Source organism: Centruroides vittatus, unplaced genomic scaffold, assembly GCF_030686945.1.
Source record: "Centruroides vittatus isolate TY-2023 unplaced genomic scaffold, ASM3068694v2 contig_397, whole genome shotgun sequence".
NCBI lineage: Eukaryota > Metazoa > Arthropoda > Arachnida > Scorpiones > Buthidae > Centruroides > Centruroides vittatus.
In genome coordinates, this window is record NW_027122212.1 from 372,381 (window position 1) to 397,976 (window position 25,596).

General features: G+C 31.2%; 2 protein-coding genes across 3 annotated transcripts in view; one reads left to right on the forward strand and one right to left on the reverse strand.

The window, feature by feature from the left end:
• Hus1-like (Hus1-like checkpoint clamp component) overlaps window positions 1–15,826 on the reverse strand; it is a 47,285-nt gene extending 31,459 nt beyond the window's left edge. The window contains exons 1-4 of one of the 2 annotated variants that reach the window (XM_067271397.1): window positions 15,728–15,826; window positions 12,548–12,617; window positions 6,619–6,746; window positions 780–956 (exon numbers count right to left, since the gene is read on the reverse strand). In XM_067271397.1, coding sequence (XP_067127498.1) covers window positions 780–956; window positions 6,619–6,746; window positions 12,548–12,599 — 357 coding nt within the window. In that variant the 5' untranslated portion in view covers window positions 12,600–12,617; window positions 15,728–15,826. The remainder of the gene's footprint in view (window positions 1–779; window positions 957–6,618; window positions 6,747–12,547; window positions 12,618–15,727) is intronic. The other variant, XM_067271398.1, reaches the window with a different exon arrangement.
• A 1,241-nt stretch (window positions 15,827–17,067) lies between these two features.
• On the forward strand, window positions 17,068–18,128 carry LOC136976186 (histone-lysine N-methyltransferase SETMAR-like). The gene is made up of 2 exons (XM_067271414.1): window positions 17,068–17,208; window positions 17,262–18,128. The coding sequence occupies exons 1-2, from the start codon at window positions 17,068–17,070 to the stop codon at window positions 18,126–18,128; spliced, it is 1,008 nt and encodes a 335-aa protein (XP_067127515.1).
• The last annotated feature ends 7,468 nt before the right edge of the window (window positions 18,129–25,596 follow it).

Here is a 25,596-nt window from a genome sequence, read left to right on the forward strand (position 1 = left end):
TGAAATAATTTGAAATACTGGAAAGTATAATCAATAATATGTTTGTTCAGCTTAGAGCTGTTCTGACACAAGTCTTTTTTCCATCACTTTAGCTAGATATTCAAAATTAATTTTTTAGGCTTCTATGTAGATGGCTTTCCTAGTTTATAATGTCAAAATTTTCATATTAAATTATTTAATTTCTTAATTCAGCAGCAATCTCATTAATAAAAAATTAACACTGAATATTTTTTTTAAGGAATCAAATGTTTTAAGTTATTGTTATTAAAACATTTTAAAAATTGAATTAATTAATGCATATATCATCACCTGTATATAAATCAAGTGGTTGAATTTCAGAAAATATAGATAACATTTCGTTATTGGTAAATAACTTTAATAGTGACAATTACATTATATATCAATATTTGAAAAAAAATTTGAAATATTTATTATTATTCTAACTATAAATGTAATAAATATTCTATTATATTCTAATGGCAGACAATCTAAAGACGGTCTAAATTATATCAAAGTATTCATTTCTATTAAAATTATATACTGATAATGTATAAATACTCTACACTTTATCATCATCATATTTTTGAATGTAAATGATTAAACTCTTAACAAGATAAAGCAAAATAAAAATGTCACTATTTTAGATGTTATTTTAAATTCAATGTATATAAATATTAGGATTTCAAACTTATTATTCACTGAATTTATTAAAATATTATTAGTTTACGAATTTTAATCATTTTAAGTTATCAATATTGACAATTTTTTTCATAACTTACCAATTCATTTTCTAATGTAAGACAAGGAGCATGTTTTTTAGTCAACTTTATTTTTAAGGTTTTAGCAGATGATGAAGATTTTAATGCTTGTACTAAATTATCAGTTGATAATTCCAAATATATCTCATTGAACTCATCTGATACCCCAATCATATTATATTCATTAAAAAAATGATTCTGTAATATATGATAAATTTATATATTTATGCTAAATTTATTATTTATCAGAAATGAATAAATTCAAATATTAAACAGAGTAAATCATTTCACACATTTTAGGCTTAAAGACTTATAAAATGAAAATTAATAATGAAGTAAAACTTATGTAAATAAAAATTATTAATTTAAATAATTATTATTGTAACCTGCTGCTATTTTAAGGAACAACAATATTGTTTTATTTAATTTTAAAAAAATATAGACACAAAGAATTAGGTTAATTGGCAAGTAATTTGACAAACAACTTTAAATCACATGATTTTTCCTTGAAAATTTAATTACAGGTTCAAGTGTGCCATGAGATAATGTTGAAAAACACTGGTATATAGCAATGTGAAAAAAGCCTTATTATGCTTATCATCAGATTTCTTTTATTTTTCATTAAATAGAACAAATCTACTCTTTATATTTGAATAATAAAATGGAACAGACAAAAATAATCACTTCACAGATACCTAAGCAACAATTATTTCATTGATTGGTTTTCACTTTATTTCATACATACTACAATACAAGGGTAGATCAGAAAATAGTTACAAAATCTATATTTCAAAATATCCTGCAAATGTTCTTTCAGGGTTCCTACTCAAATTTTTGTTTTAATTTCCCTGACTTCCTCTGACCAACTTTGTACAAATCCCTGACCCTCACATCCCTTACAGCAGGCATGTCAAAGATACAGCCCTTGGGCCATGACTGGCTCGCGAAACAATTAGTTGCGGCCCCTGACATCAATTCAATAATGTTATTTGTTTATTTTTTTTATCATCTTGATACCAAAGAAAATGTGATATTTTGTACTTAAACAAATAATACTTAATAAACAAACTTGTTGAACACAATTATTACTATTATTGTTTTTGTTTTTATTTTTATTCATATTACTTAGAGATATTTATTTTATTTGATTTATTTTTGTGTTTAATTTCTTGTTTACATTATGTTTTCTCTATTTCATCTTTTGAATTTCAAATTAAAGTCTGTCTCGTCAAGATCATTTATTGCATAATTCTCACGATTTTGCATATAAGATGCATGTTTTCGACATACTGTGGGTGATCAGTTAACGAACATAATCCATTCCAAGACTTTGTTTGCTATCCGAATTGTTTGTTAACTGATCATCGATTTACCATAGGTTTTTATAAGAATTTGATTAATTTGTTCTGGAGACTCCAAAAAATAAAAAATATATACTTTCTTACTATGTTTATTTATATGTAATAATAAAAATACATATATACACAGTCTTGCATTTTTATTAATCATGTTTTTTTCCATTTGTGGGGGTTAAAAAATCTGTCTAATATCGATTTCTTTTCTCTCTTCTTCAGGATTTTTCAGAAGTAATTAATAGCATTGTAACTGTAGAGATCCCCAAGCCTATTAACCTCAACTTGGTTTGGATGCCATTCTAAGATCATTGTTCTGACATCTTCCCACTTCTTCAAAAGATCTTTAATAGCAGATATTGGCATTAATCCTCTTTTTCAAAGAAAACATATCTCGCAGAGTTTCTTGGTGTTCTTCATTCAAGAGTTCTTGGCATTCTTCTGTCGTCAAATCAGTTTCAGGTTCCATTATGAGCTCTTCAATGTTCTTTATTTCTCAGATGTGATTTTTATTACTCCTTAAACTGCTTGAGCCTTCTTGATTATACTTTATCTTTCTTAGATAAAATTGAACTGTGGCCTACTGTAGACCTGTACAAGTCATACTGCCCAGCAATATAAGACATCTTCTGCCCACTCTCTATCTTTGCTATTATACTTTCACCTTTCAAAAATAAAAACTGATGCAAAACTTAACAAGTGCCCACCCAAATACTATAAAAGAATTGTTTCTGTCAGAAAAATAAAAGGCTGGAATTACAAGGAAGAGTCTCAAAGTTTGGAGGAATACTATCCAATCAGTATATACTGGGTTGAGCGTCGATGTCGACGTCTCCAGTGCTCTGAAAAGTTTCAAATTGTTGACTGAAGACAAGGGAAGACCAATCGGTATTCATTATTTACATGCTTCTTTTTCTGTATGTTCTGTGAAGCGTTCTTTGTTCAAACATAAAAATCTTTCGTGAAAGTGCTCATTATCCGATTTGTTCGTTAACCGATCCCCCACTGTATTAGTAAATTACAGTTTATGCTTGTATTTTGATTCTTGCAATCCTTAGTTCCGGATCAGTTTGCAGACCTGCTTCAGGTCTGTAAATTGGAGAAATTGTTTGTTTTATGATTAAAGTTATTGCTGGAAAAGTACAAATGGTTTTTTTTAATATTTTATTGTGAAATCTCAGGTTATTAAAAAGGAATTATTTGAGTCGGCTACTTTTTAGAAAATTTTTGGCTACAAAAGCTAAAATCATCTGGCCTACTGTTGTACTCGAGACAAAAAATTGGCACTTAAGCAGTTTGAGTTTGACACCCCTGCCTTACAGTATGGCACACTGATAAAATAAAACAGCATTTGACTTACTATGCACATATGTTTTGCTTCTCTAATATTTTAATTAATTATTTTTTCTAATTAACAGTTATATATTTTTTATAATTTCTGAATTATTAAAATTAAAAATAAAATGATCCTGAAAATATTCTGCACCCCTTTTCATAACTTGTATTGTACCACATTACTTATTGCTGTCTGCAGATGGCTACACTTAGTCAAGCATATTGTCAGCAAAAAATCAACAAGGCAGCCAAGGACGCAAATTCCAACTTTCCCTGACTTTTTGACAATTTTTAACAAATTTCCCAACATTCCATGACTTTTCTGAAAACTAAGGAAAATCCCTGACTTTCCAGGGGTGTAGGAATCTTGTACCTTTTGAAATATACTAGTCTATTCAATTAGCAATACATCTAAGTTAACGAGTGTCTATGCTTATAGGAGTAGAGATGCTGAAGTTCAAAATAGTGACTAGGTTGCAAAATCAGTTTTAATAAAAAGTAAAGAAGTCCAAATAGCATTCTTATTGTTAAGGAAAAATTTTGGTAACTAATGTTAATTGGTTGTACAGCAAAAGTGACATGACATCAACTTGTTATCAGAATGGTATCAGAAATTTTAGCAGGAAAAAAATTATACACAATAATAAGCATACTGAGCATCCAAATACTTAGTAATAGAAATGGATCTCATCTAACAGGATTGACAAGCATTGAAAAGTTCATTCAAGCAGATAAACATTTAACACTGAAGCAATTGAGTCTAAGCTAGAATTGTCATATGACATCCTCTAACACAGTGTTTCTCAAACTTTTTGGACCGCGACCCCCCTTCTGCACTTAAAAATTTCAAAGGACCCCCGAAGAATAAGTATGTGTGAAAAAACATCCCGGAGGGAGGGGGTTAGGCTCGTATTTAAATATTTATATTATTTTTATTATTTAATGTGCAATTTATTTAAGTAAAAATTATTTTATATATTTTTTATTTCTATTATTTCTAAACATGAATCCATAGTAAATTTATAAAATATTTGAAAAAAATTGATCTGGCATCAATTTTTCAGCGACCCCCCAAATATTTTTCACGACCTCCACTTTGAGAATCACTGCTCTAACATATATCATAAAACAATTACAATACCATAAGATGTGTGATGTTTTAACAAATGAAAACAAAGCAAATGATGACCTGTCACATTTCTGAAGTACTATGTGACAGAAGAAAAATTTTTTTCACTGAGTTGAGGCAAATGATGAAACAAATCCATAATTTTATGCAGTGTGTCTCAATTTTTAAAACATGGATACATTATTATAGCTGAAAAATACTGTGAAACAAACTCTAATGAGAGATCCCATGGAAGAAATATCTTGATTTCTTTATCCAGGGCATTAGTCTTCTTCAATAATATTGTCCACTTGCACACAGCACAAAGAACACAGAATATATTGTGAGTTTCAGAGGTCCTTAGTCATCCTGCTTACAGTTCAAATCTGATTCCTTGTAACTTTTAGCTCTTCACAGTGTAAAGATCTTTAGTGGGTAATGTCTCATCAAATGAAGAGATGAAATATGTACTCATCATTGTTTGAATGAATCATCAGAGATAGGAATTTTATATTTGCAGAATGGATAAGCTCATTATAAATACTCACCAAAAATATTCAAACACTTGTCACTATCTTGAAAGATAGTATATTAGTTGTAATTTTAATTTATATAGTGATTACACAAATTAAATGTATATGAATTACAGATCTGATCCATCCTCATATATAATTTCCATAAACTATTATTATTTAATGCTTTTCCTCTCACATTAATTTTGGAAAAGAAATACAATCAGTATTGTTAATTAAAAGTGCTAAATCTTCATTATATAAAAGTATACACAAATATTTTAATGCATAATATAATCTGAGAAATAGCCTGTCATTAGAATAGATCTAATAAGAGGATATTTCTCATTTATAAAATACCTTCAAAATTTCTGTTAAAGATAATATTTATCTTTGAAAATTAATAACACTTTTGGAATATAAATGTAAAAATATCAAAATAAATATATTATTTTAAAAATTATCTAAAAATTCATAATGAAAAGCTTGATTAAAATCTAAAGCCCTGTTGCATAAAACTCTTGTAGTTGATCAGGCTATAATTTATTTGTTTGGCATTAATAACTAAGCTGGTCATAACTGTTACAAGCAAAATGTGTTGAATAGTTTGTAAAAAAAAAACTTTTAACTTGTTAAAAACTACTAGTCATAAGCAATTTTGATTGCATAAAGTTAATTATAATTAATAATAAGCTCTATCTTGAGGAAACCGTGTTTTGTATTTTCTTTTCTTTTCTTTCGAAGACACAATGTAGTGACGTAAACTTAAACACTGGGCAAATTTTTCATCCTTTTTATTCGGTTGGGATAATCCAACCGAATAAAAAGGATGAAAAATTCGCCCAGTGTTTAAGTTTACGTCACTACATTGTGTCTTCGAAAGAAAAGAAAAGAATAGTAATAAGCTACAAGCATTATGTCTTGTATTAAAAGTAACAAGCTATAGCTTATAACTTTTAATTTTATGCAATGTGGCACAGAAATACTTCTGTTTGTTTATTAATAAAGTAATTTGCTTCTAGTATCTGCATCCCATTTTATCTAACAAGGAATCAGTAAAAAAAGAAAAGTAAAAGTAGAAAATAAAATGCATTATTTATTTTATTTGCTAAATATTTATATAGCACTATACATAAGATAGTACAATAGAGCATCGATCATCTGAAACAATTCAGGACTGGAGTTGTTTGGATAACTGATCATTTACAAAAAAATATATTAAACACAAAACTGTACTGTATATAATTTGAATCACATGTCTTACAAGTACAGTACATACCTTACATAATTTAGTACATTAAACTAGGTCTACAATTTAGGTTGGCAGGGAGGGGGAAAGTGCTGTAATGTCACAGCACTAGCAGAAATTTGAATTTGCTGACTGGAATGCTTTCAGTTAACTGATGTTTCGGTTGATCGGTATTCGGATACTATTCGATGCTCTACTGTATTTATTTTTAAAAAATATAAACATTATTAATTAAATAATTAAATTTATATCAATAATAAATATATGTGATTTTAAAACTATTATATACTTTAACAAATCTTACTTGCAAAAGTTCACACCATAATCTAGTTCCACCATCAGATGCCTTTTCATTAAAAATAAAATATAAATTGGTAGAAGTTATTCTTAAGGCCACAATTTTTGCTAATTTTGCCACAGTACTTATTATTTCTAAAATATATAAATAAAATTTTAACAATTTAATTAAAATAATTTTTAAAAGACATATGCAATAAAACAGGTCAAGCAATTAAAAATTAAAACATTTATAAGAACTAACCACTTTAAAAAATTAGAATCTAATTGTATGAAGCAAAAAAATAATGAAAATTCTTAAAATTTTCAGAAATCCAAATAAAAGTTTATCAGAACTTTAACATCCCATCTTCAGATCCAAATAGAACACATCATAAATAGAATACAATGTTTGAATGAAGATATGTTCAATCTGAATCATGCCATTTCCAATGTCTACTTCCAATAAGCATCTTAAAAATCAAATTCCCTAAAGCTGTCTTCATTTAAAAAAATTCTTTATACAAAAATCACTTCCTACTTTAATCTTCAAAAAGAAGCAACACTGTTTTTCTCTTAAACCACAAAATGAATCAATAGATATTAATTTGAAAGTAGAAGCTATAAGTGTATCAAATTGATTACCGTATTTTCCAGCGTATAAGACAACTTTTTAACCCAAGTAACTGCATGTCATAAGCATTTGAATTAACATTACCATACTGAAATCAAATCTGATTTTGTTTTTTACTTTTACTTGGTGTGCATTGGAAGAGAGGTAGTCTTATATGGCAAGTATATCCCAAACTCTATATTTTAAATGTAAAAGTCGGGGGTCATCTTATATGCTAGAAAATACGGTATATTTTCAAAAACTCTCAGATAAGCAACAATAGCTTAGATAAACTTTTAAAATCAAGTCAAAAGGAAGCAAAAAATAAACACATTTCTACACTAGATTTTTTTTGTAAATAGATGAATACATTTTGTTTTGTTTTTATAAACAATTAAAACTGAGAAAAGTTCCTACAATATATGAAACTTACTAAGAGTTAACTATCCCAAGATATTTTAAGCACAATCAACAAAACTTTTAATGTCCGATAACCAAATTTCAACTTTTAATGTAAAAATTGATTTTTACATTAAAATATTGTTACTGGATGTTAACAGTTTTGTTGATTCTGCTTAGTAATTCAATCCAGTTATTGAGAAAGTAATTTTGTCCAATATACAGTCAAACCTGTTTTTATGCGCTCTTTTTATGTGCGATTTTTATTTGTGCGATTTTTTTAATGCGAATTTTTAATTTGTGCGGTATAGTTGGCGACTAGTCTCGTGCGATTCGTCATGTCTTACGTTGACTTATTATAGCTAAATAAACTTATTATAGCATAAATGCACTTATTATAGTAATATTATTGCATGAATATGCGAAAAATGAAATAATTTACTTTTTAAGTCAACAAAACACCACCTGGACAAAAATATGTAAAACAGACGATAGACCAGACGATGCAGTCAAGTGCTGACATCTGTTGTCAATAAATTCTATTTCGTACGGTTTTGAGTTATTTTCTATGTGAGACTTTTTTTATGCGGTCCCTGTTAACCGCATAAAAAAATATTTTTTAATTGTGTCGCGAAAACTATTATTTACAGCCATTCGTGAAGTTTTGCGAGATTTTTTTTAATGCGTTTTTTTTAATGCGGTCCCTATCCCCCGCATAAAAACAGGTTTGACAATGTATTTTGTTATTATTCTTTTTAGAAGACAGATACCACTTCATACTTCCATATGGTACAAATATTTTTCAGATAGCTGAAAAATATTTATAAACAGTATCTCAGTTAGTTAGTATCGTTTATGACACATTATTTTACATGTGTGCTTTGTGAGAAAGTAATAAAATTGCACTGAGATATGTGTTTCACAATTGAATGTCATGACATTTACAGAATTGTATTCTCACACTTTGGAAATATTGGTCTGATAAGAGTGTTTAGTTGAACACAATTCTATTTGCTAAAGTTGCAAGAATATGTAAGGCTTACAGTTGTAAATCTTTAAAGAAAAAATGTCATTATGTAAGTTTCATAAGAAATTACTACAAGTAAGAATAAATAGTAGTTTATAGACATCTTCCAAAAGTTATATTATTTGTATTAATTTAAGTTAGGAAGTTTCATAATACAATTATATAAATGTATTTTAGTAGTTTAATTGGGTTTGATCATTTGAAGCTATTCAAATATAAAAGTGCACAATTAAGCATTATTTATTAACTCATTTGACACAAAATATTTAATTATATTCTTCAATGTATGAATATATTTAGTTAACAAGATTTCCATCCTAAAATATAAAATATATATAACAAACAAAATAAAAATAAAAAATATATTGATATTATGTCTATTTCTTAAGAATGATGGTTTTACTAAACATATCAACTTTTTCAAGTAATCTAGCTTTTGACAATCTTAGTAGAAATCTTGTTTAGAAAATATGCTTAAGGAAGACAATGTTTCTTCATGACTTAATAGAATGTAATAAAAAAAAATGTGGGTTTACCAGGAGGTCGGACGGAATCGTACCTCCTTTTTCGGTTAACAAGTTGGTAAAACCTGCCCACAGTCAAGGATGGCAGTTTCTGGTCTGGAATTGTTTAATTACAGTTTGTTTGGTTGAGTGGAAGAATTTCGTGGGTTTGTCGATAAGGCAGTAGCGATACTCGAATAAATAACACCATTGTAACAAATAAACAAGATTTATTTTGGACAGAATTAGACAAATACAAGATTAATATCGATATCTATAGCTTGGCACGAGCCTAATACGAGGAGGGGGATAAAGAGAGTTTACAAAAATTTGGTCGTCATACCTCGTCCAGGCTGTTAGATCTTCAGTCGGATATCGTTCTAAGAGGATCGCTGCAGGAGTTGGCAGAGCTTCTCTCGAGGGTGGCACTTTAGAAAATTGATCAGACAACCTCGTTAATTACTCAACATCTCCCATTTATACCTAATGTCATGTGGATGGTTATTGCCGATAGCGATTATCGATGATTAAGATTCTGTGACTCAGGTTTAAAATCCACTGAGAAAGGAAGTGAACTTTGGCGAAGGAAGGATGAACGTCCATTTTTGTTTGATTTAGCTTCTGATATGGATTCTCATCGGGGGTCTGTTGGAGCAATCATTGTTAAGGGGTTTATACAATCTGGCCCCTCACAAAAAAACACATATAAGCACACAACAATTTTAGAGTTGGACAAATATTGAATCTGTTACCACTAATAGAGATATAATGTCAAGACAAGGTTATGATCATTTTTATTAAATATCTATTTAAAAGAATTTTAAAAGACTAGAAATCACTGCAAAATGCAAAATTTTAATCATCAAAACTACATTGTCATACTATATGTAGATGATTAAATACTAATTGATAAACCGAACAATATAGCAGATATGAGATACAAAAAGGAGATTATTATCTAAACAATATAGTGAAGAATTATGAAATGAATATATCCAAAATTAAAATAAAAACTCTGTATGCAAGAAAAGATATTTGACGACAGAGATTAAAGTAGATGGAAAGATTCTAGAACATATATCAGAATCTAGCTATTTTGAAAATAAAATTTTGTATTATTACAATGATACAGATTTTAAAATAGAAATATAACAGAATGAAAGATCAATTGAGAAAATCTTAGTCAAAAGTCAAAACACTAATATTTCCTCTCTTTGCTAATCAGAAACTACACCAGTATAATAAGTCCTATTAATAACAAGGTCCAAATGGACAATATAGAAATGAAAAAGTAACAACAGTAAAAACATAGAGATAAAAAGAATTAATTGAGAAATTTAAAAAAAAACAAGTATGGCATACATCCAGGCAACCAGGTCTTAACCATGGTCAACTAAGTGATCATAGTATCAATGATGTTAATTAACAAGATTCTATCCAAATAATTCAGCTTGATCAAATATCCAGAGAAACACAAATTAGATCACACATTACATCAAAATCAACTTTGAAACAAGTGTTAAAATTAATTCTAAATTAGAGTAAAAACATCAAAATGAAAATCCTGTCTACATCTGGGATGTACAAATTCTATAAACATAATACAGACTTCAGAATATAACTAAAAATACCTAATATATTAACATCAGAAATAGAATAACACCAGAAAAGTTATATCTGTGTATATATTAAAAGCAAAATGTTCTGTCCCCACCAAAACTGAAACAAACACTTTACAAAGAAGCAGTATGTAAGTAGATCACACCAAGTCACCTGTGGGGTCTACAATTTGTTTCTCAAAAAGACCACCCGTTAACTTCCTCTGTCGACTCAGAAAGAATTCATGGAAAGAGTTCATTAACAAAAGAGGGAGGAAAGCCTTTGCATAGGGATAAGAGGCACTAAAAGACTCAACTTTTGACTCAAACTTGGAGTTGGCAAAGGCTCTTTGCTCCTATAGCAACTATTCTTTAAGTTTGGTTTTTGAATAATAACCTTTGCCTATATACAAAATACAGATATACAGATTTAGTTTTCATTATTACATTATTTTTAATAATTATTTATTAAATTTTGCCTGCATTTTTTGAACTCTTAATTACAATTTTTTAATTAATTGCAACTCTTTTCTTTTGTGACATAACTATAGAAATTGTTTTAGTGTTGTTTTGCACAAAAGATAATCAAATTTAAATTTATTTTAATATTTTTAGCAATTTCATTAATTTTTGTTTTATAAATTTGTCTGCTTTTAAAAACTATTTTTAAATTTTAATTTTAAGTGAGTTAACATTAATTGAACTGTTATTATTAAAATTAATAACAGAATACTAAAATTATTATTTATATACAGTTTCACAAGAAAAAACTGCAGGTATTGAAGTAGAAAAAAGACCAACTCATCTTGAAAAATAAAGATGCATAGTTAATAAACTTCATTATACAGTACTGTGGAATTGAACTTGTTTAAAAAAATATATAACATTGAAGAATATTCTTATAACAAGATATGATCAAAATGTTCCCAGATGTGTACTTTAATAATACAAATGACAAAAAAAAATTTGATAATTTTCAAAATAGGATCCTCCTGCAATATGATACTTGGTCAAAAAATGCACCCCTCAAAATTTTTATATTTTTGGACTCATGCCTTTGAAACATCAAAAAATATAAAAAAAACACCTTGGGTTTTGTTCTGTATGTATGGATGTTAGTGAGCATGGGGATGATTTTGTTCACCTACTTTGAAGTATTCTCCTATTAATTACTCCTGCCTTCTAGTAAAAATTTCTAAAATTTTGCTGGAAGATTTGTGTATTAGGGCATTGATACTATTAAATTTTAATGGTTAAAGAACAAGGGAGTAGGGGGATAGAAGGAAGTCATGTGCCATATCTTGAATGAGTTGGACTTAATGAAGATTTTATTCTTTATTAACATTTATAAGTTTTATTAAAACTCATCTCTACTCTAAGCTTTTTGCCATTTTATTATAATTAATAATATAAAACATGTTTTTACTAAAATCTCAACAGATGGCAGTATAGACAATTTTAACTCTTGCTTAGAAAGTTATGAAACTTGTTGCAGGTATACAAATTTATAAGGTTACTAATACAAATAAACAGTTTCTTAAACTACAGAAACTGTATTATCTTATAAATTTGCTTTCCAAATAAAATATAAGTCTCAAAGTCTTGATTTAGATTATAATAGAAGTTTTATGGACCAAATGCTACATGTTATCTATTCTAAATGTAAATGCTCAAATCATTTAAACTGAAGCTGAGACAAACAAAATTAATTTACCTGATTAGATAATTAAAGAAATTGAATTTTCTTAAAAAACAATTTTTAGGTCTAAAACTGAATTGTAAATATTTATATTATTAAATAAAAATTAAATACTTACTTGTAAAGTACTGTATGCACACAATCTCAGTCATTTTCCCTCTAAATTTCATGATTTTCAAGAAAGTACACTAAAAAAAATATAAATTTTTAAAATAAATTATTATATTTCTAGATAATTTAAATATTTAGTAGGAATTAATGGATTTTTTAAATTATTTTCTACAAATATTTATAAATATATTCATTTCTGTACATTGATAAATATAAATAATTACATACATAAGAACATACAACTATTGCTGGGAAAATAATGATAAGATTAAATATTTCTGTTGCAATATTTTTCAAAATTAGTACTGAATGAATGAATAAATTTTTGTGTGTTAAATACTTTTTTATCTGGATAGCCAACTTTTTATCATCAGAGCATTCTAGCTAATTGATTACAAGGCCATGTTCAGTAATGCAGAATTCTTGCTAAGTCTACTTATGCTGCGATGTTGAATTAGTTTCTAACTACTGCTTGACTCCTCCCACCGCTAGAATTGTGGCTAGTTCAGTCAGCTTCTTTTATCTATGCTAATTTCTACTAGTGACATCATTGTTTTTGTCTCATATGTTTTGCAAGATGGCTACTTGTGTTGGACTAAACATATTTTATTATATTAATCACAAAGTTGTTCTCTTATTCTAAATCAACTTATTCTAAAATGACTTCAAAATGTAAAATTATCATACATCAGCATAACAGATTCCGAATACATTTTAATGAAAGATAGTGGTCCATTTCATTGATTACAATTAATAATTGCTTCATTAATTTAATCACGATCTGATGCAGCTTTCGTTTGAATAATCATATCGATTACTTCATCCTTTTCGACCAGTTCGTTTGCGACAATCGTTGCAATCATAATTTTAACTTCATCCAACATTTTGTCCAGTTGTCTAACAGAATAATTGTTCAATGATGCTCAGAACATTCTTAGCTCCACCCACTAAGCCACTCAGAATTCTAACTTAGGTGTTCTACATTACTGAACATGGTCCAAATATCCCTTGCTTAATGCAGGATTTGATTAACATGGAAAATTACTTGTGGCATCCCTTTATATACTTGGCAGAAGTTTTAATTAACATTAAGCCTAGTTCAACTTATCACAGTAGACCTATTTCAAGTTTACCATATTGAGTCCTTAGCCTCAACTCTTGAATTATGTGTAGCAAAACAAACATGTTAAGAATGTTGTGTGATAGGAATGAGTTTGTTGAATCGTCCCAATGAATCCAATCCTATCAACATGATTGTGTTGCCACATGTATAATTCAAACCTAAAGACACTGTACAGAAAGTGGCCATTTTCAATCTGCTACAGCACATGACAGTTGCTGTAGATTGTATGCATTTTATTATATGGTAAAAATATTTTTTCTTATATATTAAGTTTAAGCTTATTTTCTAGTAGTTGACAATTCAAAACTGTTATTTATTGTGACATAAAACTAAAAAATCAAGAGTAATACTTGGAGTAAAGACTGCTAAAAAGTATATTTTAAAAATAAACATACCAGTTACAGACAGGGAGATCCTATATCCCCAACTATCTTCATACGTCTCTTAGAAAGAGTTATGGATAAGATGATGCAAGAGATGCAGAGAACATCAGTTTACAGTGTAAAATTCAATAACCTGAGATTTGCAGATGACATAGTTATCATTGAAGTGAAAAACAACTAGAGAGAACATTACATCTGCTTAATGAAGAAGGAAAAAGACATGGATTGACTATCAATAGCAAAAAACTAAGACAATGATATTTGGTGATAACAACATAACAAGAAACATCCTAGTAGGGTAGATGTACCAGTTTTAGCCAGCGTAGTACCAGTTCTGGACAGAAAACAAATTTAACTTAAAAATATAATCACAAATGAAACAAACTTTTATTGTTAACTGTGTGAACAGTTAACAATAAAAGTTTGTTTTATTGGACAGATTTGAATATGTGGTAATTATATTTTTAAGTTAAATTTGTTTTCTGGCCAGAACTGGTACATCTACCCTAGATGAGAAAGAAATTGCAAATGTAGAGAGCTTTACATATTTAAGAAGCAAACTAACCTATCTGGAATGCAAAAAAAAAATAGTGATTAGAATAGCCAAGGCAAAAACAAATTTGAAAGCAATGGACAAAATCTGGAAAAATAAAGCAATTGGTTTGCAGACAAAATTAATATTGAACACCTGCATCTCTTGCATGTTGTATGCCTGTACAAGTAATAACAAACGATACGGAAAGAAAAATATTAGCATTTGAAAGACACAGATCTTACAAATAGGATGGATGCAGAAAGTCACAAATGAAGAACTTTATAATAGGATAGGAAAAAGAATCTCTTAGAAAAAATTATATGAGAACTTCAACTGTTTGGATACATCACAAGAATGAATGAAAACAGAAAAATTAAGACTTTTAGTCTATGGTATTATGGACGGATCTAACAAAAGAGGCAAACCATATAGAGAATGGATTGATGATGTGAAGAAGTGGTATGGAGCGAATGTACAGGAATTGAGAAAATTGGCAATGGATAGAGAGAAATGAAAGAAAATAGTGGAAAAGGCATTCAGACACCAATGGAATATGAGCCAGGGGTTAATAATGACGGCGATGATTTATTTAAAATAGATACCGTATTTGATTAACACAGTTTTGATATAAGTGGTAGTATCGAGAGATTAATTAACCATGTTAATCAAGAGATACCTGTATATCCAATTACTACTTAATTTTTTTGAACTGATTTTCAAAATGCATTATGTTTAAGTTCTTTAAATTAAGATAACTATTGATATTAATCATGTAACAGTACACAAAATTACATGTAAAATTCGTCTTAAATTAATTAATTAATACAACCCTGTCAATTGAATCTTTATATCTTATTGGTTCAATATGCTTTGAAATAAAGAATAAAAAATTTACATCTTCATTTTTTGTCTTGTCAACTTATTTCATAAGCCAATGTGAGTTGTTTTTATAAATTTGATAACTTCTTATCACCATTTCAGATGAAGCTTTCAATTCAAAATTAACTATATAATCAAAACAATTATAAGCATTGTGATATAATCATTTTTAAATTTGCAAGAATGAAAAATGGATGATATAGTCAATGTTAAAAAATAAAATCTTTAAGAAATTTCAAAGTAGTCTATTATTTCTTCATTATTAACATTCTAATATTCGCACCTTTTAACAGAAACGCTTCTGAGAGAATATCACTTTTTATTCCCGCTTAACATTCAAATACGACCGCCGTCAGCCATTTTGAGCAACCGACGACAGGCCCCAAACAATTAGACGAATAAAAATTTTATAGACCAAAATTAAAATCGTGTTTTCGACAATGTATAGTGTGATTTAATTAAAATTTTAATTAAAATAAAATTAATATAAAATTTAAATTATACTTTTGTATACGTGTCAAACTTACATGATAGACGAGCAGACTTATTTATGACGGCCAAGTGGCCTAGCGGTCAAGTTTGCAGTTTACTGCTCTGGGGAATCCGGGATCGGATCCTGACAGGTTGAAAAATCCCAAGGAATTTTTCGTGGGAGATCCGACCGGATGTGTCGGCCCACGTCCCTCACTACCTGGCCGCCCCATTGTGGGCTTGCTAAAAGAGTCCCTCTTAGTGCCCACAGGACGGAAACAGCAAAAAATAAAAAAAGGCATATTTATGTAAATGCCAGAAGCCAAACACGGGTCACACTGGGATCAAGTAAAAAATTCCTCACATTATAATGGTAAAAGTGATTGAGATATGTGTCCATTACACCCTTGTCCATTAGGCACTTTGATATAATATTGTATTCTGTAATCTACTGGTGAAAAACACCCAAAAAATTAAATAATTAAATAAAATTTATTGTTGTAAGTATTGTATTTATCTCCAAACTTTGCTCTCCTGGAAAATTTTCTGCAGACATCCATATTGCCAACCTTAGATTGCCACATCGCCAACCTTTAATGAGCAGACTTGATGGCTAGGAAAGGCTGATTTTGGAATGCCGTGGAGAAGAAATAAAAATACTACTTGTAGAAAGATTTATACACACAACAATTTGGGCAACTAAAACGCCATGGCAAACTTTTTCATTAAACGTATGCGGAGATTTTTCAAAGAATCATCTCCGCTAAGAATGATAACCTAACCTAAGTTTCGTTTTATGTAGTCTGTTTTTAACAGGAAACAAAGAACAGTTCGTTCAAAACACTTTAACCACACTTATTATGTCAGCAATGCACTTCGGGATTAAAAAAAAAAAAAACATCCTTTCTTCAGGCTACAAACGATGCATATAGCGGATATTGGCAATTAAAAACAAAAATTTTAAATATAAAACACTGACCCGAAACAATTTAAAATCCATTCCTTACAAAACAATTAACATTTCCTTGCGATCCAATAAGCGCTTTTCATACATTCTTTCCTGAATTTTTCTGCATAAAAACTATAAAAATTAACAGAAAATTTAAAAAATTTACTGTTGTTTGTGTGTTATTGAAATGCCGCCGCTCATTGAGAATCCCGCCGACTGCGAAGTGCGTGCCGTTATTCGTTTTCTCAGTGCTAAAGGCTCGAAAGCGGCTGAAATTCATTGCCAAATCAGTGAAGTTTATGGTGAAAGCGTTATGAGTGATGGAATGGTACGAAAATGGGTTAGGGCCTTTATAATGGCCGCACAAACATTCACGATGAGGAACGAAGTGGGCAACCTTCAGTCATTATCGACGATTTGATTGAAGAAGTGGACTGTAGAGTGAAAGAGAACAGACGATTCACGATTTCATCTTTATCTAAAGAGTTTCCTGCAGTTTCAAGAAGTGTTCTCTATGAAATTGTGACCGGACGATTAAATTATCGGAAGTTGTGTTCCCGTTGGGTGCCGAAAATGTTGACGGAGGAGCACAAAACCAAACGTTTGGCCAGTGCATTGACTTTTCTTGAACGCTACAGTGACGAGGGAGATGATTTTTTAAGCCGTATTGTTACAGGCGATGAAACGTGGGTAGCCTACGTTACACCGGAATCGAAGCAACAATCCATGGAATGGCGACATTCATCATCTCCAAGGAAAGTCAAGTTCAAGCAAACAATTTCTGCTCAGAAAATCATGTGCACGGTGTTTTGGGACAGATACAGAGTGTTGCTTGTTGATTTTTTGCTTCATGGTGAAACGATCAATTCAGCTGCATACTGTGAGACTTTAAAAAAACTGCGCCGTGCAGTACAAAACGAAAGGTGGGGCTTACTGAACAAGGGTGTCGTTTTGCTCCACGATAATGCTCGTCCACATACGGCAAATCAAACTCAAGACCTAATCACATCATTTGGCTGGGAACAATTAGACCACCCTCCATACAGTCCCGACCTAACGCCGAGTGACTATCATTTGTTTCTGCATTTGAAGAAGCATCTGGCAGGGCAGCGCCATAACAATCACGACGAAGTCAAACGACCGTTCTGCAGTGGTCGTCTCATCAGGCGGCAACATTCTTTGAAAATGGAATACAAAAGCTGGTCCCACGATACGATAAGTGTCTCAATATTTATGGAAATTATGTAGAAAAGTAGTGTAAAATATGGGCTTTCACATAAATAAAAATTTTGTTAAAAATGTTTGCTTGTTTTTTTATATTTCAAAACGGTACTTACTTTAAAAACACGCCTCGTATATAAACTCAAACATAAATACCACGAACTGACTGGAAAAGCGTTTTGTAACCAAATTTTCTTACATGTACAGTACTACCATTTTCTCCGGTATCCTCAACTTCCACACATTCACTTCCTCTTTTATTTTATCAGGAGACAAAATTTAGGTTATTAGTTTAATCGGAGGTGATTCTCAGAAAAATTTCCGCATACGTTTGTGGAAAGATTGTTGGAAAAATATGTGACACTTTTAACCATGTATTCGATCTCTTTATCATAATAATAGGTTTATAATATTGACTTTTTCTACTAGACAGATTACCAGTAATGAAAAATGTAAAATACAGCGTACATTGTACCATATGTAATAAGTTAATTATCTACAAAAAAAAAATATATATATATATATATATATCCAGTAACGAGTTGCTTAACTTTCCCGGCAAAAGTTAATGACGCCATTTGTTACGATATTTTATTAAAAATAACTTTTTATATTTTTAGCTACCGTATTACTTCGAATATAACCCGCAGTAGGAGTTTAAAATTGAAAAAAATAATAAGAAATAAAAATGACTTTATATAATTATATCTTTTTCCAAAATTATTTACATATTAACACTGTAATGACATACAAAATAAATTTCGGCCAATTCAATCCATTTTCTGTATTTCACCAGAGACCGACAACACGAAGATAAAACATAAATCTTCTTTAAAATGACCGGCAAGAAATCGTTAACAACACGTACAGTACATGTAAAACACTCGGCGCCGTTGGCAGTTACTTCCAACAGCACTAAAAAGTTTTTCAATATTAGCCAAGTCCTAGTTGTACAGTATTTATGAATGAAAGAAACTGTAGAGGACTTTGGTGAAGTCGTGTTGTATATTGTCTATGGTAAAATATAGAAAAAGGATTGAATTGGCCCAAAAAAGTTTTGGCTCAATAATAATGACGTCACACAGAACGAGAAATGTTGCCACCAGGCAGGCACACACTTCACAATATTTTTCAAACCATTAATAATGACTTTCGCACAACTTAATTATTAAAGCCTGTCTAAAACTGAAACCCGAATAAAATGGAAATACGTTTAAACGAAAAAATTTCTTCGGAGCGGTACGATTTTCTATGTTAAATCTTACTATAAATCGGAAAACTTGTCGAATGCGGAAACGGAAGAGGCTTTTAATTACGAAGAAAGTAGCAGAACCTAGATAAAGCGGAAAATCAATATTTCACTTGCAAACAAATAACTTAAGTAAAATCGCTTTCATTGTAGGTCAGGACAAAATTAGTTTATTGTATTTATTTTCCATAAATACAATAGGCTATAATTTGACATGTATTGGAGTAGCGGGCTGGTCCGATATATGTTGAATTACGGAGACTCTACTGTAAATATGACACTCGCCGTGACGGGTGTCAGATTACAGTAGTACCGATTACTGGATTTTGTACGTATGTATGCATGTAGTGTGCAGTAAAAACTGCATTTGGTTCGCAGATAAGTTCATCGTATTAAATCACGATTGTGACTGTTTTGCCGACAGTACGAGCAATAAACAATATCGACTAATAGTAACCCGATATACGTACAGTACTTCAGTCTCGGTCTATCGTATACAGAGACAAGTCATACACAAAAATTTCATGTGCGCCTTCCTGCAGAGAGTTGGCCGGATGACTGAATGTATCGGACTGGTGAGTGGCGGACTTTAGAGACTTTATTGTATTTCCAATTTGGATTTGATGCATAAAAGTGATATTAGAGTTGAAATCCAGAAAAGCTTAATGGAGATTCAGAGCGACACAATGGCACTAGCAAAATTTATTTAACGTAGCAGAGATTTTTATGTGATGTAACGACGATTTCCTAAATTGTAGGAAATACGGGTAGCTGAAATATTTTTTGATGCTTTTTCATAGATATACTCGATTAAGTATGGATTTAGTAAAATCATTCCGTTAATGAAAACCAGAAACAGAATGGACGTCTCAATAAGAGAACTTTGCCTGCCATTCCCAATTTGAAACCAGATATAAGAAAACTTACGTAAAATCAAACCAAACTCACGATTCGTACTAAAAATATAAAAATAAAATTTTTTAATTTGACATATCAGATCTTTACTGCTTTCTAAGAGTATCTAATTATACACAACTTCTAATCTAAGTAGGCTACTTTCGGACTGACAAGCTCATCATCAGAGGCTTCAAAGAAAATCTAAGTACTTCATTATGTTAGAAGTTCGTGTGTAATTAGTATATTCTAGAAACCAGTAAATATCTGATTTGTCAATTTACGAATGAGTGATTTATTGGGCTGAAATTCAAAAAAAATTGTAAACCTATAAATTCCTACTGTGGTCCGTCCGTCCATCCTTTTGCCTGTCTTTCCTTGATCTCGAGAACGGATTAGGTAGATGAAAGTCGAGAATAAATATGGTAAGAATAGTGGAAGAAGTCCCCGATTATACAAACTTCCAAAGTAAACCGGAAAGTCACGTTATTTTAATTCAAAAATTTTCCTTTGAAAGTAGTTAGATAAATGACCATCTATTGCTAACGGAAAAGTGCGATGTACGGGGCAAGATACTACTAATTTGAGATGGAAAACATATATTTTAAGTTAAATGATTTTAAAATATGATTAAAAGTTGCAGCCCGGCATTGTGATGATGTCACAATAAATAATTGCCTCGTTATTGTTATTTTTAATTTAGTTATAACTCCTTAATTCATCATTAATGCATTTTTGCTTTCTGATTTGATCTGTTTATTACTATACACTCTTTATATTATTTACTGTTTATACTTCATTAATTCTTATTACAGAATTACAGAATAGCTATATAGAATACAACTATTCTGTATATGGTTAACTTACAGGCTGACTCGTCTGACATTTTGAATCTTATCGTTGGCTCTTTTGCTATCATTAGTGATAGCTCAATTGATAGATTGAAGTTGTTTCCTTTCTTTCCGAAAAATGATAGGATATGTTTCTCCAATCTGATTTAATAACTCAAATAAAGCTAGCAATGAGTTGCGTAACTTTCCCGGCTATTATGAGATTTTTATTTAAAAAATAACTTTTATGTTTCGTAAAAAATTATAAATGTTAATAACGAATAACATCTTCATTAAGTCCGACTCCTCTCGAGATATGACACATGACATCTCTTTATCTCCTCATCTCCTGGACCTTTAACTACCAAAAATTTAATAGCATCAATGCTTCTTAAACAGAAGCTACCATTGAGTACTATTGAACTTATAGTGATAAACAAATCTTTAAAGACAAACAACAAGTTTATCTAAATAATTAACTTTATTAGAATTATTGGTTCAATCATGTTCATATGTCTCAAGAAAGTAAAATAGTAGTTTTATACAATAATGAAAGAAATAGTTTTGGAAAATGTCTACCTAAAAAAAGAAAACCAGCTAATTTTAAATACAACTGAAAAAATGACTTCAAATTTTCTTGTAAATGTAAATAATTAAGAATGTGTGCCTGTATAAAAGAATTCGCATGTATTTGTGTACAAAAGTCAATTGACAAACATTGGGAAAGGTGTATAACTCACAGAGATAGAACAAGAACAAATTAATATTTTTTATCCATTAGTATAAAATTATCCCGCTATAGCTGCCCAAATAGGATTTCACACTGTTGTGTAGAATTATACTGAAAAAGGTGACAAATAAAACTTAGAAAGTCTTTCTTCCACCATTGTTTTTGAAACTTGAATGGAAGATATAAGAGGACAATTTTGAGAGTTGAAACGGCGGCGTAGCTAGTATGGGTGGCACCCGGTGCAGATATCGTAGTGTCACCCCAAGTCACACCGTGGTGTCACCCTTTCTAACTCTTTTATAAAACACTATTGAATCGTATTATCTTCGCACTTGAGCAACTCGAATGCTATATTGAAAATGCGATGTCGCGACGTATAAGTTTAGATTTACAAAATAAATCATAACCATACATCAGTACTGCCACCTATAAAAATTCGCAAAACTGTAGTGATTCCATAACTGCCCATTCTGAACATTTTAATCTGGAGTAATTATTTATTTCGTAGCTTACGTGCATCTATAAATTATCACAATTAATAAATTAAATTATTTAATATAGATAACTTGGTTAAAATGGCTTCAAGTCTAAGTAATTTATCCTTGAAAAACATTGTGATGGTTTGTTTAAGTTTTTATTTTTTTTTCACTGGTCGGGTGTCACCCTAAACGGATGACACCCGGTGCGGGCCGCCCCCGCCGCCCCCCTCTAGCTACGCAACTGAGTTGAAAGCGACAATGTGACGACATCACGATTGAAAATTGTGAACTAACCAAGTTCATCCTCGTACTGTTCAGAGTTATAAAATCATCAAGACGACTTAAAAAAGGAATTGAAAAGAAAACATTCCTTAACTAAATAATATAAAACCGTAAGATTGACTTATGGCAAACAATAAACTTCAGTAAAAGACTGAAAAGTTGCATTGAAGAAAGCGTGGAATGTTATACCAACTGCCACACTCAAAACGTTCATTATGAGTATGCCAGACTACATTTTTTTTTAAGATTATTCGAAAAAGTGGAGGGTTCACAAGATTTAGATCTATTGTTTAATGACAACTGAAGAAATAACTGAGAAGTATTGTCAACTTAACTTAGCTGTTTTCTACTTTTAGGAATAACTATTCCAACAGTATTTCTTTCATTATTGTATAAACCTATTATTTTACTTTTTTGTAACATATGAACATGATTGAACCAACAATTCTAATAAACTATCCTCACTTCTTCAGCGGTTTACTTACAACTAAATTAAACACCAGAACACTTGCTGAGCTTACTGCAATTTAATATTCAAACGCTTTCAGCCTATTTTTATAGGCCATCCTCAGGAAATTATAGTTCCACAACCGAACACAAAGCTCTCGAATACTCGTGAAATTTAAAGTTTTCGAAATTTTTTTTTAACCCTGCAGACTCGTCTGTCACAGTGTTGTGCAGTGCAGTGGCGTGACCGTACCGTGAAAGTACAGTACATTTGACGGGAACGATATTTTCACTGACGGTAAATTTTGTTTTCCAATGGATGACGAACATTTAATTGAAACCTGTTCTCTGAAATCAACACCCTGTTCTATTTGATTTATCTCATTCGAAATACATGGACATCGGGTACAAAATGAATACTTTTTCTGTTTTGTTTAATAAAATACGAAATGCATGTTGGGACATTAAAAAATATTCAAAAAATATAGATTCGTCATCTCAATTTTCTATAAAGAGTATGAAACTTCCATTCTGTTGATATTTTTTGTCCATGCTTGATGTACCGATTTGCGGCGCTTTCTTGATTGCGTTTCTTTTTCTTCTTCATCGAAACATATAGCCATCATAGCCAATTCATCCTCAAAAAAGTCCATGACGACTCACCGACAGCACGGTCACGTCACTGTTGTGTGTAAATACTCATCACTGTGCCGTGCTCGACTTCACTATCACGAAACGGTCACTGTGCCGGCACGTTACTGCTGTGTGTAAATGGACCCTTAATGCTGCCCTTAATCTTTCCATATCTGGTCTCGACTTTCATCTATGTAACTCCCCTCTCGAGATTAAGAACAGAGAAACAGTGGAAATTTATAGGTCTACATTTTTTCAAATTGCATCCCAATAAAGTGAAACTTTAGAGCTCCCTTGGAGGTTAAGAAAAGAGCAATCCGACGACAAAAGAGGTGAGCACATTTATCCAGGCAAATAGAGAAGTTTCTATTCATATTCTATGGTAACAGTTTCTCTCTGATGTTTAAATTAAAATTAATCACTTCATTCAAAAAAAAAAAAAAAATCACACAGAAGTTCCGCTGCAATGCGTACTTTCCAAACTTAAGAGCAAATTGCGAATTAAAAATATCATCTTCACATATCATCTTAACACACCACGTTGATTCAACACGTGAGGGACCCCCGTGATGTCGTATCACAGACCTGATATTTCCTAGCGTTGAGATCGACACTCTCCTAATTTAGGAGGAGGTGTCCTTCAGGTTGGCGAGAAGGTGTGAACAGCGTATGTGGGTGGTGGCGTTTGACACAGAGGCAGTGGCGTAGCTAGCATGGGTGACACCCGGTGCGGATATCGTGGTTTCACCCTTTTTAACTCTTATAAAACACCGTTGAAGTGTAATATCTTCGCACTCGAACAACTTGAACGCTATATTGAATATGCGATGTCGCGACGTATGAGTTTAGATTTATAGAATAAATCACAGTAAGATTTTCAGCTGGTGCGAGCCTCGTGGCTCGTGGCTCCTCATAGCGAAGAAACTGTCATGAGAGGCGAGCCGTTTACCCTTTTTTTTAGGTACAGGCCTACTGGGTGTCACCCCTACACCGGGGTCACCCCCGGGGCGGGCCTCCCCCACCGCCCCCGCCTAGCTACGCCTATGCACAGAGGCACCAACTCCGCTTACATTTAACCCCCATTTATTAATATACGAAAGGCATCTTACATAAGACAGAAGATCTCCTTTGGTCCTTAAAACTAATCCGATGCGCAGTGTCCAGACAGGATGCGAATGTTCGTACGATAATACCGTCCCGAATTCGTCGCTTCCTCGGCGAATCAGAGTTCTAACAGACTGTCCACTGGTGGAGAATACGAAGCACACAGTTGTTGGCTCTCCTATCTAGGGTCAATGTTCTCTGTCCCAGTCGGAGAACCTCTTGGTCTCAGAAAATTCCTTTCTTTGTGAAAAGATCTCTGCTGGCCTAGTGAGGCGAAGAAAGACTCTGTTATCCTGGTGAGGCGAAAAAACTTTTTCTCTCCTTAAATTCGGTCCTCTTAAAGGTTTCGCATCCCCGATCGAACGCTCTGGTTGGTCGTGATCTCAATCTTCTACCCTTCCGATTGGTCCCTAGTTTGTCCCCAGGGCCAGTCGAGACAGAATTTGGAAATCGGACATATGCCGAAGATGTTTATTGAATTTTGTCGCGCGAATTCGCCCAAAATTCAGTCAAGCGTTTTTACCCCGGTAGTAAATATTACCAGCTGCACTCGCGTGACATTTGGTTTTATTATACATTCTATCTTCCTGTTTTCGCGATAATTGGAGAAAATGGTCGAATTCCCGATCTGCTCTCTCACGATAGTTTAAATGTAAGATGTAGTGTAATTAGTATATCTGTTACCAGTTTTTCTACAAGTACTTTCTGATTATACATTATGATGAAATGAGACGAAACGCATGAGAAGCAGCGAGTTGATTCCATAAGCGCATTCTACCTGCATCAAAACCAAAACATTTTTAACTTATAGTATAGAAAACTAAAGCTAATTGTATAATTTAATATA

Bases quoted from the DNA above. Each gene is read 5' to 3' on its own strand.
- LOC136976186 (XM_067271414.1), top strand. From the start codon at position 17,068: ATGCCGCCGCTCATTGAGAATCCCGCCGACTGCGAAGTGCGTGCCGTT. The intron at 17,209-17,261 runs GTACGAAAATGG...ATTCACGATGAG, and splicing joins GCGTTATGAGTGATGGAATG to GAACGAAGTGGGCAACCTTC.